Source organism: Staurois parvus, unplaced genomic scaffold, assembly GCF_062004578.1.
Source record: "Staurois parvus isolate SC_StPar_1 unplaced genomic scaffold, SC_StPar_1.0 ptg000041l, whole genome shotgun sequence".
Classification (NCBI taxonomy): domain Eukaryota; kingdom Metazoa; phylum Chordata; class Amphibia; order Anura; family Ranidae; genus Staurois; species Staurois parvus.
Window position 1 is genome coordinate 235,877 of NW_028317837.1, and position 17,616 is coordinate 253,492.

The 17,616-nt window shown below is 44.1% G+C and overlaps 2 protein-coding genes across 2 annotated transcripts in view; both read right to left on the reverse strand.

The window, feature by feature from the left end:
- Positions 1 to 17,616, reverse strand: part of LOC149470498 (uncharacterized) — a 63,222-nt gene that overhangs the window by 30,713 nt on the left and 14,893 nt on the right. The gene's annotated exons all lie outside the window — the stretch shown is intronic.
- LOC149470499 (uncharacterized) lies at positions 295 to 1,662 on the reverse strand. The gene has a single exon (XM_089663184.1). The coding sequence runs from the start codon at positions 1,356 to 1,358 to the stop codon at positions 720 to 722; it is 639 nt and encodes a 212-aa protein (XP_089519310.1). The 5' UTR covers positions 1,359 to 1,662; the 3' UTR covers positions 295 to 719.

Sequence of the window (17,616 nt, forward strand, 5' to 3'; positions counted from 1 at the left end):
TAAATCCTGTATAATAATATTAATGAGAGATGAAATGTGGAAAGGAGGCATTGATAATGGGAGAGGTGATGGAACATGTATTGGGAGGAGTGGACAAGGTGGGCTTAGCTGGAGACCTCAAGCCTGGCTGATGATGTATTACTAGTCGGAAGAACCTGTAATGGGCTCTCCCAATGAGGCTTCAGAGACTTGGTAAGATGACAATAGACCCCATCCTAGTCTCTGGTACTGAGGCAGTGCTGGCCATGTATTACCTCAGGATCCAGAAATGAAGAAAATGCTTGGAAACACAACTCAGTTGGTGAATCATGAAAATGCATTGCATGTTCAGTCAAAGCTCCATAAAAAAGATAAAGATGAGAATCATGAGGGAAGCTGTTCAGTTATTGATGCTTATCTTAAAAACAATTGTCAAAAGGTAAAATATTCAAATCCCTTCTAGTTGTGTATTGATGGACATAAACACTAAACTCAGTTCATCCGATCATTACATTCCAGTTTGTTTAAGTTTGTTTCTTTAAAAGTAACATTTTATCTTCTCCCTTCTTCTCTAGCTTGTGGGATGACATTGGGGATGTGAAACAAACTTGTGACACCTGAAACTGCTTTAATATCCCTTTTCTTCCAAAATTTAATCTATGCAGAAATGTATGAATCCTCCGATGATCGATTAGACCGACATTAACTGTAAAAGTTTTGTCACATTGAGAGCATTAAAATTACTTCTCTCCAGTGTGAATCATCTGGTGTGTGATAAGACTTGACTTCTGTGTAAAAGCTTTATCACATTCAGAACACTGATATGGCTTCTCTCCAGTGTGAATCATCTGGTGTGTGATAAGATGTGACTTCACTGTAAAAGTTTTATCACATTCAGAACACTGATATGGCTTCTCTCCAGTGTGAATCCTCTGGTGTTTGATAAGATATGACTTATGTATAAAAGCTTTGCCACATTCAGAACACTGATGTGGCTTCTCTCCAGTGTGAATCCTCTGGTGTGGGATAAGATTTGACTTCTGAGTAAAAGCTTTATCACATTCAGAACACTGATATGGCTTCTCTCCAGTGTGACTTCTCTGGTGTGTGATAAGATTTGTCTTCACAGTAAAAGCTTTATCACATTCAGAACACTGATATGACTTCTCTCCAGTGTGAATCCTCTGGTGTGTGATAAGACATGACTTCTGTGTAAAAGCTTTATCACATTCAGAACACTGATATGACTTCTCTCCAGTGTGAATCCTCTGGTGTCTGAAAAAATTTGACTTCTTTATAAAAGCTTTATCACATTCAGAACACTGATATGACTTCTCTCCCTTGTGAACCTTCTGGTGTCTGATATATTTTCTCTCCATTGTAAAATCTCCAAATAAGAAGTAGTTTGAAATGACTCCTCTTATGTATACTTGGGTTGGACTTTATTGTAAAGCCATTGTCACTTCCAGAACATTGAAATTACTTTTCTCCTGCTGGATCAATGTGGAAGAGGATCCAAACCATGACTTTTAGAACACAGATATGACTTGTATCCCGTGTGAATCCTCCAGTGAGCTGCAATAAAGACTTTCAGTCAATTAAGACAACCATATGTCTTGTTTTCCATGTGACTCAGCCATATTTATGAAGACCAACATGACCCAAAACTTGGTTCATCAATCTACCTGTACAAAAAAAAAAAGAAAAATCAGTCTCCAATGTAGTCACCATTCAGTAGGATACAAATGGCCTTTCTCCTTCTATGGAGCTAAAAGAGCTAAGATTTTAAAAGCCTATGAAGAACTAACTAAGAGAGAGCAAGGAGTATCCAGCCAGTTCTGCTAGAGAGACATACATTTCTTGGGGGAATAACAATGTTGATACGTTCGTTTTTTCACATGTTGATGTGGAGATCACCTGCTCAATCCACTGGTGTCTGCTGGGAGTTTGAGATGATAGCCAAGATCGGGATATTTTTTATGGTCAAGCAGCCTCACTATTGCTATATGACTTGTAATAGGAGGAGGTGTAAATAATTCCTCCTCTATTGAGACCAAGAGGCACACCCGAGGAATATTGAACACCTACATTACAATACTGGTCATATCGTTCCACTTTTTGAATAATTTTGGACATCTCCAAAACGTGTATCAAATCCTCGACAACACCGCTACAATTGGGGTCATAAGGGGAAATCCCTCCTGTCCTAGCTGAACAATTGAGCTGGAGTCCTGAAAGCTCTATGCAAAATAAATGACTGAGTTTCTGTGAAGAGGACAGAGAGATGAGAGGTATGGAGGTCACAATCACCTCCCACCACTCTCTCTTTTTTTCTCTGTTTCCCATTTCTTTCTATAAGTCTTCGGTAAGAGTCAAAAGACTGGAATAAATATATGAGAGATCATGCCTTTCCCACTGGTGCCATCTGAAGCCCATTAACAAGTGTGAGAGTGATGTGAAATCTGTATCTGATGGAAGTAGCAATCAATGGATGGGATCTAATGTGTCTACTAAGTCCCACCTGGTAAGATGTTGAAGTTGGGCAGCTATAATATAAAGTCTAACATTTGGTATTGCTAGGCCTCCTTGGTCTTCACCATACTGTAGAGTAGTGAGTTTGATTCTAGCTGACGGCTTCTTCTAAATGAGCTCCCCAAACTGGAAGTCTATACTGGAGAACCACTTACGAGGTGTCCACATGGGAGAATTGTGGAGTATATAGAGGAATTGTGGGGTCCATATCTTCTCTTGTTCATAGATTTTATTGGAAAGAGATAATAGTTTTACAAGGAGCTCATAACAATGTGATTGCAGGACTCAACAACAGTAAGTCAGAAGGGGTACAACCCTTAGAGGTAACGTACAGGTTGTAATTTGTACAGTACAAATAATATCTTCATACATTAAAGTGGAGTTCCAGTGAAAATAAAAAAAAAAATAAAAGTCATCAGCTGCAAAAACAGTAGCTGCTGACTTTTAAAAGATGAGCACTTACCTGTCCCTCGATCTCGTGGTGTCCTCCCCGCAGCCCATTTCACTGGCCGCCCTGTGTTTCCAGTGCCGGCATCTTCAGTGTGGGCACCCAACTGTGACAGCTTGCGGCTTCACATCCGGGTGCCCACTGAGCATGTGCGAGTATCTCTGTGCTTTGTGAATGGTCCTCTAATCTTCTAGGACCTTTCATGTGTCCCAGAAGACTACAGGGAGGGAGGGGGGAGGACAACTTCTACTTCTGATCACCTAGGTGATTGCAGCAGAAGTGGGAGTGGGTACCTGTCAATTTTGGTTACCCCCCCAAAAAAGGTGCCAGTGGGGTCCTTAATCACTTGCCTACCAAGCACTTATACCCCCTTCCTTACCAGGCCAATTTTCAGCTTTCAGCGTTGCCACACTAAATGACAATTGCGCGGTCATGCAACATTGTACTCATATAAACTTTTTATCATTTTTGTCACACAAATAGAGCTTTCTTTTGGTGGTATTTACTCCCCATTGGCTGTTTTATTTTTAGCGCTATAAACAAAAAAATAGCAAAACATTTGAAAAAAAAAAGTTTTGTTTCTATTATAAAATTTTGCAAATTGAAGGTAATTTTTCTCCTTCACTGATGTGCGTTGATGAGCCGGCACTGATGGGCACTGATAGGCAGCACTGATGGGCACTGATAGGCAACACTGATTACACGGATTAGAGACTAACCGTTTTTATATTTCACATATGCACTTTGAAGCGCCAACTTGGGATGTTTATCACATCTATACTCCACCATACGCCTCAGTGCGTGTATTTATTTATGTCACTATAATTGATATGGAGATCATAGTTGGTCACTTTTATATTATCCATTGTATCTACATACATTTCATTCATGATATTTATGATTTTACATTTTTTCATACCTTTAGCGCTGCATGTGTTTTATTTATTATTGATTAGAGGGTTTTGAGGTTCTTACCTTTCATGCCAACTACTCCATTTCTATGTTTATCCAGCGCTCATTTTATCTTATTGGATGAGGCAGCACTGATGAGCTGGCACTGTTAGGAGGCACTGATGATGGGTACTGATAGTCACTGATAGGCAGCACTGCTGGGCACTGACTGGTGACACTGCTGGGCAAAGGTGGGTGGCACTGCTGGGCACTTGTGGGTGGAACTGGTGGGTGGCGCTGATGGGCACCGATCCTCAGGGCACTGATGATCGCTCCTCTGACAACTGCCGGCAGTACTTTCCTCATGCTCCGACAGCATGAGGAAAGTGCAGTCTAGAACCGGCAATTGCATTTCCCGATGACCAGCGTGTCATAGGACACAACAATCACGGAGATCGCCAGGTGCGGGCCCCCAGGGGCATGCAGGAGAGCGTGTTATGGGAGGACGTCATATGATAACCTCCCAGAACTCGCCGGCCGCAGTGCAGCCGTCATTTGGCTACCTGCGGTCGGCAACTAATTAAAGCAGCACTTCCCCTTTTGGGTGGAGCTCTGCTTTAACTTCAGCAAGAGATAACAGTGCTATAGTATCAAGGGAGGAGTGAATGTAGAGACTGGCACATGTTATATACTCTATAATATCATTTCTGGTACTCTCACAGTGGGAGTATAGATTTAGTACTTCAACCTGTATGCAGATACCAGTGGCAGACGAGTGGGTGACCTGTCCGCCTCACTGAAAATTCAAACTGATAGTGTAGGTTCCCCAATTGGGAAAACCCCCATAAGGGATAAAGAGCTAATGAGAGGAAAGGTGAAAAGGAAGAGAGCAATGGAGAGATAAGAGCAAGAGTAGTGAAGAAAGGGGTACAGATAAGGGGGGAGGAGAGGAGGTCCCCAGGGGGGAGGGTGTGTGCCTGTATAGAGTAGCAACTGAGTAGTGGGTTACCTAATGGACTCAGGACTACAAAGAGAGTAAGGTTTCATCAGAGTTTGAGGGTAGGAAATGGTCAACCCATGGTTGCCATAGTTGTTCATTTTTATGCACTCTGTCTAATAGGACGGCTTCTACTTTGACATGTATCGTGGCTCGAGTGACACTATTCTTAGTTTCAGTGGTATTGAGGTGGGGGGATTTCCAGGCCTTCACTATGGTTTGCTAAGCCGTGGTGGTGACCTACAGGAGTAGTTTGAATTGCCAGTGTGTCACTTCTTGGGCCTTATGCAAGTAAAGGAATGGACGCTGGTCAACTGACCCCAGTCCAGTGTTGAGGAATGGCCTCAGCTGCCATTCTAGCCACGCCCTCTGATGCCTTTCACCCCGCCCACTAGGGCTTGGTCACACTGCATCCATCCCGTTACTTGTATTGGCTGACACTGGAATTGCTCTGACTCATGCTCCCCTTTTCTCACTTGCTGGTGGGGTGATCCCTTTCCTTCCATCCATAGCTTGGAGACATGCCATAAGGTATACTTCTTGGGGCTTGTTATTAAATGAGGCAGTGGCCGGATGGATATATATACTGTAACTTCTTCATAAAGAACTGTAGGCATATGGAATATTTTGCACCAATACATTTGAACAACTGGGCAGGTCCACCAAATGTGGATACCTGCTTCAGAGCAGCCACATAAACAAGTCAGGGATTAGGGATGAATTCAGTGATCCGGGCAGGGACCAGGTACCAGTGCATGAGAGTGCTGTGGTTAGTCTCCATAGCAACTATATTTTGGGAGGAGGATTTTGCAGCAGACCATATGTCTGCCCAATCGCTTTCAAATGAAGATTTAAATCCCATTACCACTTGGATGTATATGGTATGGAAGTGTAAGGTGGTGGAGCTGGTAACTGTGCATATAAGGTGGAAATCAAAAGTCTGGCATGGGGGTCACATTTACATATGTGTCCAAACCTAGTCATGTCTAGGACAGAGGTGTTCATGTGTAAGTGGGAGCAATACAAGTGTTTGATCTGAAGATATCTAAAAATTTCAGAGGTAGAGATTTTGTTGAAGTCATAGCCATAGTAAATTTGCAACTGATAAGGGCTTACAATCTACTGACTCTATAGTGACCCATAGGAGGGGGTCACTTTTACTGCGTGATATTTAGGGAGTTGAGCAAGATGTGCAGCTTGGAAATATTTAGCAAAGTTAGGAAGCCCCAGACCACTCTAAGTTTCGGTGAGGTACGGATGGACTGGGGTAGATGCAGTTTAACAGTGCCCCATACATAAGTGGTGGCATGACACTGTAATATGCAGAGGAAACAGGAAGGTATATTGTGATGGAGGGTAGGCAGGACAGAACATGCAAGGCAGATGGCAAACACACAAAGCTTTATTAATACAAATGACAGTCACTCAATGGGGGATTGCAAGGGGGTGGCAGTGCCCAGTATGGGAAATAGCAAGGAGAGGACCCAAAATAATTGTAGTCCAGCCCCAGGGGCAAAGTTAAAATCTCTACAGCAGTTTGTAATCCAAACAGGGAGGTGGAGAGGGAGCACAAGAACAGTTCAGGGAAAACAGGGGAGCATTCACTCACAGATCCGACAGGGGCGCCCGGGTCCACAGGGGAGCAAGGCAGTATGACATCAAGTACTTGCCCTGAAACCGGAGTATAGATGGCGTAGTCCATGGTAATAATCCCCCCGAGTCCTAGATGCCTGCAGGGGTCAGCTGGTGTAGTTCTCCCCCTATCCTTGGGGCTTGCAGAGTGGCAGCTTGTGGAGGTCTCCCCCTTCTCTGGGGCTTGCGGTGGGCAGCTGGCATGGTTCTCCCCCTTAGCTTTGGGGTGTGAAGAGCGGCAGCTTGCGGAGGCTCCCCTTATCCTTGGGGGAGTCTATGCAGAGTGGCCACAAGAGTCCCGTCTCATCTGGGATCCCTCGGTGGCTTGGCAGCGAAATGGATGACCGGGAAGAGCCCGTCATCGGTCTCTTAAACCGATGCAGGAAGCTTCCTGGTCGTCCTGGCAATGGTGGGCGGGCCGTGGGCAGTGAGCCTCGTTGCTCGGCAAAGAGGCACGCCCCCCTGGACATGGAGCGCGGCCTTTTTCCGGTGGCATCCGCAAGAGCGGGAACTCCCTGTGCATGCAGTGCAGATGTTGGGACTGTGCGGCGTCATTCTGACACCGCGGTCCAGAACCTCTCCGCAGGAGGTTCGTACCTCTCCGCAGAGAGGTGTGAACCTCACTATCTTTTCCCCTAAGGCCTCGCAGGATGGGGAGAAGATAGTGGCGGAGGAAAGAGGAGCCGCACCTCTTGTCCTGCACGGCTGGACTTCAAAAAGCCGCGGCAGGACGAGAGGCAGCAGGGGGGGAAGGTCATCCTGACAGGGGGGAAACAACTACTGAAATGGAAGCTGAGCTTTATTAATTAAATTACAATGTGCTAAGGGAATTGGGGGAAACTGGCTAATGAAATTGGGACTGGAATGTACTATATTTGGGAGGGAGATATAACAGATTTGGGCACCCTGGCAGCACCTATATTGTGACATTATACAGTTGCAAGAAAAGTATGTGAACCCCTTGGGATTCCGTGGAGTTTTGCATGAATTGGGCATAAAATGTGCTCTGAACGTCATCTAAATCACAACAATAGAAGAACACAGTCTGCTGAACATAATACTACACAAACATTAGATGTTGCCATGGTTTAATTGCACATAACATGTAAACATTCACAGTGAAGGGAGGAAAAAGTATGTGAACCTTTGGACTTAATAACTGGTTGACCCTCCTTTGGTAGCAATAACCTCAACCAAACATTTCCTGTAGTTGCAGATCAGACCTGCACAATGATCTGGAGTCATTTTGGACCACTCCTCTTCACAAAACTTTTAGTGTAGCAATATTCTTGGGATGTCTGGTGTGAATCGCTCTCTTAAGGTCATGCCACAGAATTTCAATGAGGTTGAGGTCAGGACTCTGACTGGGCCACTCCAGAAGGCGTATTCTGTGCTGTTGCAGCCATTGTTTTGTTGAATTACTTGTATGCTTTGGGTCATTGTCCTGTTGCATCACCCATCCTCTGCGGAGCTTCAGTTGGCGGACAGATGGTCGTACGTTTTCCTGCAAAATGTCTTGATAAACTCTGGAATTCATTTTCCAATCAATGACAACAATTCATCCAGGCCCTGAGGCAGCAAAGCAGCCCCAAACCATGATGCTCCCTCCGCCATGTTTTACAGTGGGGATGAGGTTTTGATGTTGGTGTGCTGTGCCTTTTTTTCTCCACACATAGTGTTGTGTGTTCTTCCCAAACAACTCAATCTTGGTTTCATCTGTCCATAGTATATTTTGCCAGTAGTGCTGTGGAACATCAGGTGCTCTTTTGCAAACTTCAAACGTGCTGCAATCTTCTTTTTGGACAGCAATGGCTTCCTCCGTGGTGTCCTCCCATGTACTCCATTCTTGTTTAATGTTTTCCTTATTGTAGATGTGTCAACAAAAATGTTAGCATGTGCCAGAGATTTCTGTAGGTCTTTAGCTGACACTCTGGGATTCTTCTTTACCTCATGCAGCATTCTGCGCTGTGCTCTTCCAGTCATTTTTACAGGACGACCACGCCTAGGGAGAGTAGCAACAGTGCTAAACTTTCTCCATTTGTAGACAGTCTGTCTTACCGTGGACACATGAACATCAAGGCTTTTGGAGATACTTTTCTAACCCTTTCCAGCTTCATGCAAGTCAAAAATTCTTGATCGTAGGTCTTCTGAGAGCTCTTTTTCTGCGAGGCATGGTTCACATCAAACAGTGCTTCTTGAAACCAGTAAACCCAAAACAGGTGGGTGTTTTTTAAGGGCAGGACAGCTGTCAGCAACACATCCAATATCATCACACTGGAGTCAAGGTTGGCTCACTCCTGGCTCCAATTAGCTCTGGGAGAAGTCATTAAGCTAGGGCCTCACATACTTTTTCCTCCCTGCACTGTGAATGTTTACATGTTATGTGCAATTAAACCATGGCAACATCTAATGTTTGTGTAGTATTATGTTCAGCAGACTGTGTTCCTCTATTGTTGTGGCTTAGATGACGTTCAGAGCACATTTTATGCCCAATTCATGCAAAACTCCACGTAATCCCAAGGGGTTCACATACTTTTTCTTGCAAATATATATGGGTAGGACCCAAAAAAGGTAATAGTATTTTGGGCAGAATTGTCATTTTTTACAACCGTGATACAACCCATCCATGAGGGGTAGTTTGGACCAGGATGTCATAAGATTAGTAAGGTGTGTTAACATAGGAGGGTAGTTAGCAGAATATAGAGTACTGAGGTCTGCCATCAGCTTGGGTCCTAAATAAGGAATATATTGACAGGACCAAGAGAAGGGTGGAGGACGTTGTAGTTGTGACACAGTTAAGGAGGGTAGAGAGATATTAAGAGCTGTAGACTTTTTGGGATTCACAACCAGGTCCAAAATCACTGCAAATTGGTCCAGGCATTGGAGAAGGTTGGGTACTGAGATCAAAAGGAGAAGACATGAAGAGAAGATTGCCATCAGTGAAAAAAGCATAACTTATGATGATGACTAGAGATGAGCGAATTATTCAAAAATTCGGTTCGGCTGATTCGCCGAATTCGCCGAATAAATTCGCTTTGAGCCGAATATATTCGCTGCGAATTTAACTTATAAAAAGGGTGTTTCTAGGCTTCAGAGAGCCTTTATATTAGTGCAGAACACTGTACCTTTAATTTAAATGCCCTTGGAGTCTGCTGGGGAAGAGAAATAATACTGTCAGTCAGTATAACATGCAGATGAGTGCCGTCGATCTTAGAATCACCGCACACTTCACTCATTTGGGCAGTCACGGGGCCAAAACCAGAGTGTGGAGCCACAGTGTGGCGGTGGAGGCAGCAGCAATGGAAGGCCATATAGCACCCTATCACAAAATGGAACCCACCAACAGTGTAAGGAGACCTGAAAGTGGCACATGGCAGAGTCTGGCGATGAAGTCAGCAGCAATGGGAGGCCGTAGAGGGACCCATGACACACTCTGGACCTGGCAGCAGCAAGAGGAGGCGGTACAGGGGCCCATGGCAGAGTGGCGAAGCGTAAGCAGCTTAAATTGAAGGCCATACACAGGCCTAGGTTAAAAAGTCCCCCCAGCAGCAGCGTGGGGAGACGACTATCAAGAGTCCAATGGCAGAGTGGCGGAGCGGAAGCAGCTTCAATTGAAGGCCATACACAGGCCTAGGTTAAAAAGTCCCCCCAGCAGCAGTGTGGGGAGACGACTATCAAGAGTCCAATGGCTGAGTGGCGATCCGGGAAGTCAGCGTTGTGATTGCAGATGCAATGCAGAAATTCTACGAAGTAATGCCGTGGGTGCGAAGAAGATCATATACCGTCGTACTTCCATCCATAAGACGGAACAACCTGCGAACCGGGAGCTTTATTGCCCTGACCCGCTGAGCAGCTTCTGGGATACCCAAGAGGCCCATGGCAGAGTGGCGGAGCGTAAGCAGCTTCAATTAAAGGCCATACAGAGGCCTATGTTAAAAAGTCCCCCCAGCAGCAGCGTGGGGAGACGACTATCAAGAGTCCAATGGCTGAGTGGCGATCCGGGAAGTCAGCGTTGTGATTGCAGATGCAATGCAGAAATTTTATGAGGTAATGCCGTGGGTGCGAAGAAGATCATATACCGTTGTACTTCCATCCATAAGACGGAACAACCTGCGAACCGGGAGCTTTATTGCCCTGACCCGCTGAGCAGCTTCTGGGATACCCAAGAGTTTGGCTTCTGTGGGGAATATGGTTGAAAACTGAAACTTAAAGGCATGTTGACGGAAGGGCACCAGTGTCAGTGCTCCGGAGGGAATATAGCTTCAAAGCTGACACTTAAAGGTATATCGACGGTCAGAGACCACAGGAAGTGGAGCTTGCGTCTTAAATCGACTAAATGTGGCAGACGTGAAACGTCTACGGGCCGTATATGAAACGGGTTGTTCCTCTTTCTGGAATAAGTGTTGGAAATGGCCACTCTTTTTGGTGTGGCGTTTTGTCTATTTAATTCCGATAACGGACTCTACTCCTCCGTGCAATCTAGTTACGAGACCCTGGGCAGGTCTGGGTCCAATTTGTGGTAGAGACTGGTTTTGTTCAGCCATGCTTGAGCGAGTAATAACAGGTCTGTGCTGCCCTTTGGTGTCTGGCTTAATGCGCACAACACTGAACGTCCCAGCATTTGTCAACGATTTGCCGTTAAGTGATGCAAACCCGCTGAACCACGTTCATGAGGAGCCGGTACAGGGGGCCATGAATCAGTATGGACACAGGTCTGTCTCTCTTGAATGACCGGAGGCTAATGGAGAATTCTAAGATGGCCGCGATTTATAGCTCCACCATTACACAGTGCTGGCTGGCTGCTGATTGGCTAATGCAATCACATGTCATGAATGCATTATGGGTCAGCGCGCCTTGTCTGCGCGCCTTCCCAGAGATCCCCGCCCCATCTTCTCTGTCCATTTTCTCCGTCGCCACACATGTCGCTGCCATTTTTGGGAAAATTTGATTCGTGCATCCGAAGTTTGCTAATCTTCGGATTCGTCGCAAATAGAATTTTTCCAAATCTTCGGAAAGAATTCCACTTCGTCATGTTCGATTCGCTCATCTCTAATGATGACCGCCAAGTTCTAATCCTTTAATATTTGTGTTAGTTCTTATCAGCTGTGCTAAAGGTTCATTCGCTAGAAAAGGAGGGGGGGGGGGAGGGGCAGCCTTGCCTCATTCCCCTTTGTATGGAAAAAAAGGTCTGACTTGTAACCCACGTACCTCAAGTAAGCCCTTGGGGAGGTGTAAAGGGGTGATATCCATTGGAGTCAAAGGCTTTTTTTTATGTCTAAGGAAAGGAAACAGCCGGGTATGCGGCGTATGCAAGCTGCATGTTCTAGCAAAATCACTGTGTGGTCTCGGCTTGGCAGAGGGGGGTTAAAACCCATCTGATCCTTGTGTACCAAGGTGCCTATGATGGAGTTCAGCCATGCAGATAGGATTTTTCTAGGATTTTAACATCCAAGTTAAGAAGGGAGATTGGTGTGTAATGAAGCCATGTGGTGTGATCTGATTGGGGTTCAGGTAGCATAGAAATGACTGCTGTTAGGGAGTCTGAGCAGAAAGAATAACCTTTGAGTAAGGCATTAAATGCATTAACCAATAAAGGTGGAAGGAGGTTAGTAAATATTTGGAATATAGGGCTGTAAGCTGTCTGGGCCAGGCCGCTTATTAGACTTTAGGGACTTGATGGAGTTTGGGACCTCAAGTTCTGTAATAGGTGTTTCCAGGGAAGAACATTGAGAAGCTGAGAGTGTTGGTAGAGATAGGCTTGAGAAAAGTCCAGTGGCCTGCGATTCATCATAGGAGCCGGTCTCAGAGTATAATTCTGCTAGATGTTTGTGGAAGACCTGTAATATTTTATTAGGATGGCTGGTGTGTGAATTATTTGTAATCTTTAAATGGACAAGTCTGTGTGTGTGGTCTGAGGTTCACAGTGCCAGGGCTAGAAAAGTGTCAGGTTTGTTTGCGTTCATATAATGTTCATCCCTGGATTGACGTAGAACTTTTTCATCTGATTCTGTCAAGAAAACATCTATTTCTAGCCTGGTCTTGTCCAGGACAATCTATGAGAAGGTGAGGGGTCTGATAGGAAGGCTTTGTTGGCCTGATGAAATGAGGTTTCTAAGCGGTGATGGATTGTTTGCAGTCCTTTCTTGAGATGTGAGGCTTGGCTGATACAGGCTCCTCTAATTACAGACTTATGGGCTTCCCAAAAGGTCAGGAGAGAGATGTCATCAGTTGTGTTATGTGTCAGGTATTCTTTGATGGCTAGTTCAATGTCCAGTCTGTGGGATGGGTGGGCCATTTAGACTCCATGTAGTGCTAGTTTGTTGGGGAACTAAGGAGGAGAGGGTCAAGAGGACAGCTTTGTGACCAGTCCAGGGGTGAGGTATGATGGTTCAGGATAGGAGGGCTGGGGACATACCTCTAGTCAGAAATATATGGTCAATGTGGGAGAAAGATTTATGTGGATTTGAGTAGTATGTATAGTGTCTTCTAGCTGGGTTAGCTTCTTGCCATGTGTCTATGAGAGAGCGTTGTTGGAGTTGTTGCTGGAAGGAGGATGTGGATGGATAAGAGGTTATGGGGGATTTGTCTAAAAAGGGATAAACTAGCTGGCTGGAATTGCCACATAGGGAATCTATTACTTGTAGCAAATGGGAGTTAGGATTGGGATTGGGGCATAGTATGAAGCTATAGTGACCTCCGAGTTGAGCAGGTGACCCACAAGAAAATATAACGGCCCTCTGGGTCCCAGATCCCTGCCTGGGGTGTAAAGGGAGTAGAGCAGTGGAAAGCTTTGAGTACATCTGTGCGTTTAGTTGCGGCAGAAGCCATATAAACCTGTGGGTAGGAAGAGCTGAGATATTTCGGCATATGGCTGGAAGTAAACTGAGTCTCCTGCAGGCACACCACATGTGCTTTGGCATGGGCAAAGGAGTTGAAGGCCTTAACTTTTTTATTCAGGGTAAGTATATTTATTGGAGCCATGATAAAGGAAAGATGCAAAGCTGATTGTAGGTGTCGCATCATCACTCCTGGGACAGGAATAAGAGAAAGAAAGGAGAGAAGTGGGGGAAGCAAGGTTAGTAAAGAGAGAAATGTCTGACAAAACAGGTCAGGAGGCCAAAAGGCCATGATGTGAAAACAGGTAGGTTGTCCATCTGTCTATGTCACTGGGATATAAATGGATGGAAATAAACAGTCCTGGGCAGGCCCAACTCGGGGCTACCAAGGAAAATGTGGGGAAGCAGTGAACATCTTCAGAAGCCACAGAGGCCAAAAACAGGATATTAAACATCTGTTGTATAGAGGAGTCAGGCCAAGGATAGACTATTGGGAATAAGATGTCAGCCTGCAGATATAAGCAGTTGGTAAGTGTATGCATTGTTCAAAGAGGCTATGCTTGGCTGGGTATCATGGGCATTAAACAGCATTAGACCACAGCTGGATGAAAGGGTGATCCGTTTGTTATTTTGTTGTCCAGCTATTAGTAGAAGGTTTAGCTAACAGCATTGAGCTGTTAGTTGCAAAAATTGTAGAATTATACTAAATATATATTTTTTTGTTTACAAACTTTTTTTATTTTTTAAGAAATAGACTTCAAAATGGCATTACAGCTTCAAATAGAATATACAAGAGAAACAAGGAACAACTGCAGTATTCATTTCAAAGGTGAAATTATGTAGAATAAAGGGAAAAAAAAGAGAAAAGAAATTAAGTACATGAGCAATATAGGTAGAGAGGGAGGCAGAGTTATAAAACAAAGTAACTCAATCAATCAAAGCATAAATGGTCCTTATTGATCTAGTAAATGCCTGTGAGTTCTCCAAAGTTCCCATTTTCTGTCAAATAAATGCATCTTATCCAATAGAGTATAATGAATTCTCTCCATGAGCATCACCGCATCAACTCTGCAGAACTGTGGTCAATGGTACTGTGAGGGATTTCCAATGTAGGGCAATAGCCCATAGGGTGGATATACAAATGCTATGGATTAGCCTCATAACCTCAGTCTGAACTCCCGAGATAGGGGCTCCCAGTAGGCAGGACTGCATAGACAGATGCACCGGAGCACCTGCCACTGCAGAGGCAACTTCAGAAATTTTGTGCCACACCAATGAGAGGCTTGGGCAGGCCCACAATATATGCACTAGAGTACCAGCAAGGCCACAGCCCCAGAAACAAAGGTGGGACGTCCCTGGATACATGGCGTGTAGTCTAGATGGGGTATGATACCATCTGGTTTTTACTTTGAGGGCCGTCTCACGGACAGAAAGATCTAGAGCTCTTACACACATTATCCACCATGGAATCTCAATCCTCATCAGAAAAAGTGACATCACTATCAGCCTCCCATTTTTGTCTATAAAGAGGGGGTGAGGGAAAGAAAGTAACCAAAAATTGGCGATACAAATCTGAAATAAGACCCCTGCCCCTAGGAGAGTCACGGCTAAAACGTTCAAAAAATGAAATCGGAGATGAAGGTGAAAGACCAAAATGTGAATTAAAAAAAAGTCTAATGTTGGATTTTTAGACACATATAATACTTCTTCTAGTGTCTTGAGGCGATTATGAATGAAAGAGCCATTGTAATAAAAAATGAAGTGTGATTGTATTCTATCACACAATGGTGTCAAATAAACAATGTAAAGCGTATTATGAACAGTTCCATCTAGATGAAACTACTGTAAAACTGACAAGCAAAAGTTCAAAGAAAAAGTCACCATTATCTGTCATGGCTGTTCTTGCCATGTGCGATTCTCATGTCCTTGTCCAACTCAAAGTCCGAGAGAGAAGACGGAAGTGACGTTAATGATGATCTCTTGTCTTGCAGCACCTGTTGCAGCTTCTCAGACGTGTGTTTGCAAGAGTCATGTTGCTTGTGTGTATCAGAGAGAGTGTGTGAGCGTGAGTGTGTGTGTGTCCCTTGTCCGTTCCGATGGTCTTTTATGAGGCAAATGTACGTCATAGTTAGTGATCATAATACCTTCTATGGAAAGTATTACTGCTTAGCAAAGCCAATTCATAAAAGGGAAAGATGCTATACATATGATGTTTGATGGACAGGAACATATGTATGCTGATGTACCAATGATGTAACCCTTAGCTATATATTTAAAAGATAGTATAGCTTAAGAACATATCAATGTATAATCACTAAACTATATATGTATCAATGTTAGAGACGTATACTAAATATACACAGAAAATACGTAATGTAATAGTAAGTCACTTCTAATAACCTTGACATAACTACCAAATACTTTTAACCAACTATCTCTAAATATAGTATACTCAACTTTCAACTGGTATATACTATTTCAGCTTAACTTGTATATCTTTTGGTCTCAGCTATAATTGAAGAATAGTAAATACTACCATTTGTCACAGACCACTTACATATATTAATATTAATTATGACTAATCATAAAAACCAAATATTTTGCAAGCTTGCCATCAATATAAGTGCCGAATCATAATTTAGATTTAACATCTAATCTGTCGATAATGATAATATTCACGAAGCGGAATATCAAAAAGTATGCGTAGCATCTCAAAAATGATACAAGATCCTCCTCTCTGAAAGTCAGATAACCTAATAAAGGACCTATATCAAGGATTTGTCAACGATCACCCTGTCACGTGTCCCCCACACGCCGCACCCACAGCAACTAGCTAACCGAGACGCGCGTGACAGGGTGGTAAAGAGGGGATAATAAAGGGGATTTACACTTAAATATCTAAAACCGTATATAAGATCAGCCGTGATACCTTTTCACAGCCCGCACTACCTCTGGCCACCACCAGATGGAGACTCCACTCCAGCTGGTCGACCACACACTGGCAGATACCATCTTACATACAACCTGGTGCCCTGATTAGAGTTGAGGACCAGCTTAGTAATCACACACCCTTCTAAGGTCCCTTCAGCTATCCTAGCTTGAACCCCGGTGTTGATAACCCTTCCACTGTCCACACCCCCCCACACCAGACGCACCACGAAGGTAGCCTGCCACCACCCAACAGTTTATCCGCAGAACGGTCTGTTGAGACACCACACACACACAGATCTCCGTCTGGCCGATCTGTTACCTTTGCAATCTGCGTGCAATCTGCCCACTCACACTGAAGTTGCATACAGATTGGCAATGAGCTTAACCGAGCGTTTTAAAGGCACTAAAATACAATACAATCTAGTCTCTCCGATCTAGTCTCTCCAATCTAGTCTCTCAGAAGATATGAGCACGCGCTTAAATACACAGAAGTTCACTAATTAATTTTAAAATTTCATTTCCCAAAAGTGGGCAGTGCATAAAATATGTACAAAATATAACAAGTTACAGAAAATACAAAAGATATAAGAAGACACACAAATGACTAATTACTATAAAATAAAAAGGGAATAAAAAGACAAAATAACACTTTACCCTGTGGCTGGAGCAAGCCAGAAACTTAGCAATCCATTGGTCGATCGAACCAGCTCCGTACGGATCACAAATGTCCAAATGTCCGTGTATCCAATTTATTGGGATTAGGACATGGGCGGGACATTAGTCTTCGGCCAATTGACCCTGGGGGAGGTGGTCCTGACCTGCCCACAAGAGGTACTGTGTAAGGACCTGCCCAAGTTCAATTGGGCCAAGACTGCCATGAACACCAAGTCGGGGATTGGATTTCTGACACCAGCGCGTCAGCCCGATCGCAACAGTACCAAACACCATCAAACTGTCGCACCCCCGCGTCATCTAATCATTCCATGCATTTTCCTGGCTTTCTCCCCAAGCCACAAATATGATTTTCATATGCAAATGCAGCGTACAGAATGGCCTACAAGAAGGGAGTATGTTCACCTCTCTTCAACTAATATTTTAGCTTTTATGAGAGATGAAACATCCTTCTATGATGTATGATGTACTTAAAGAGCTTTCCACATAAGGCAGACAGTCTGTCTGTTGTCCTTCATCCAAACCTGTTTTCCCAGAAAGTGATAACCTGATTGACACACAAAAGGTGTCACCTCCAGGAACCTGGCTTTAGACTAATTTATGCTAATTGATGCTAAATGATGATTGAGTCTGTAAGGCCTATTGAGTAGATGTGTATGCATTCACATCTGTATCCCAGATCAATTGATGACCCCTTG

What these genes read in the sequence shown, in the direction of transcription:
- LOC149470499 (XM_089663184.1), bottom strand. Translation starts at nt 1,358, where the DNA reads ATGGAGAGAAAATATATCAGACACCAGAAGGTTCACAAGGGAGAGAAG.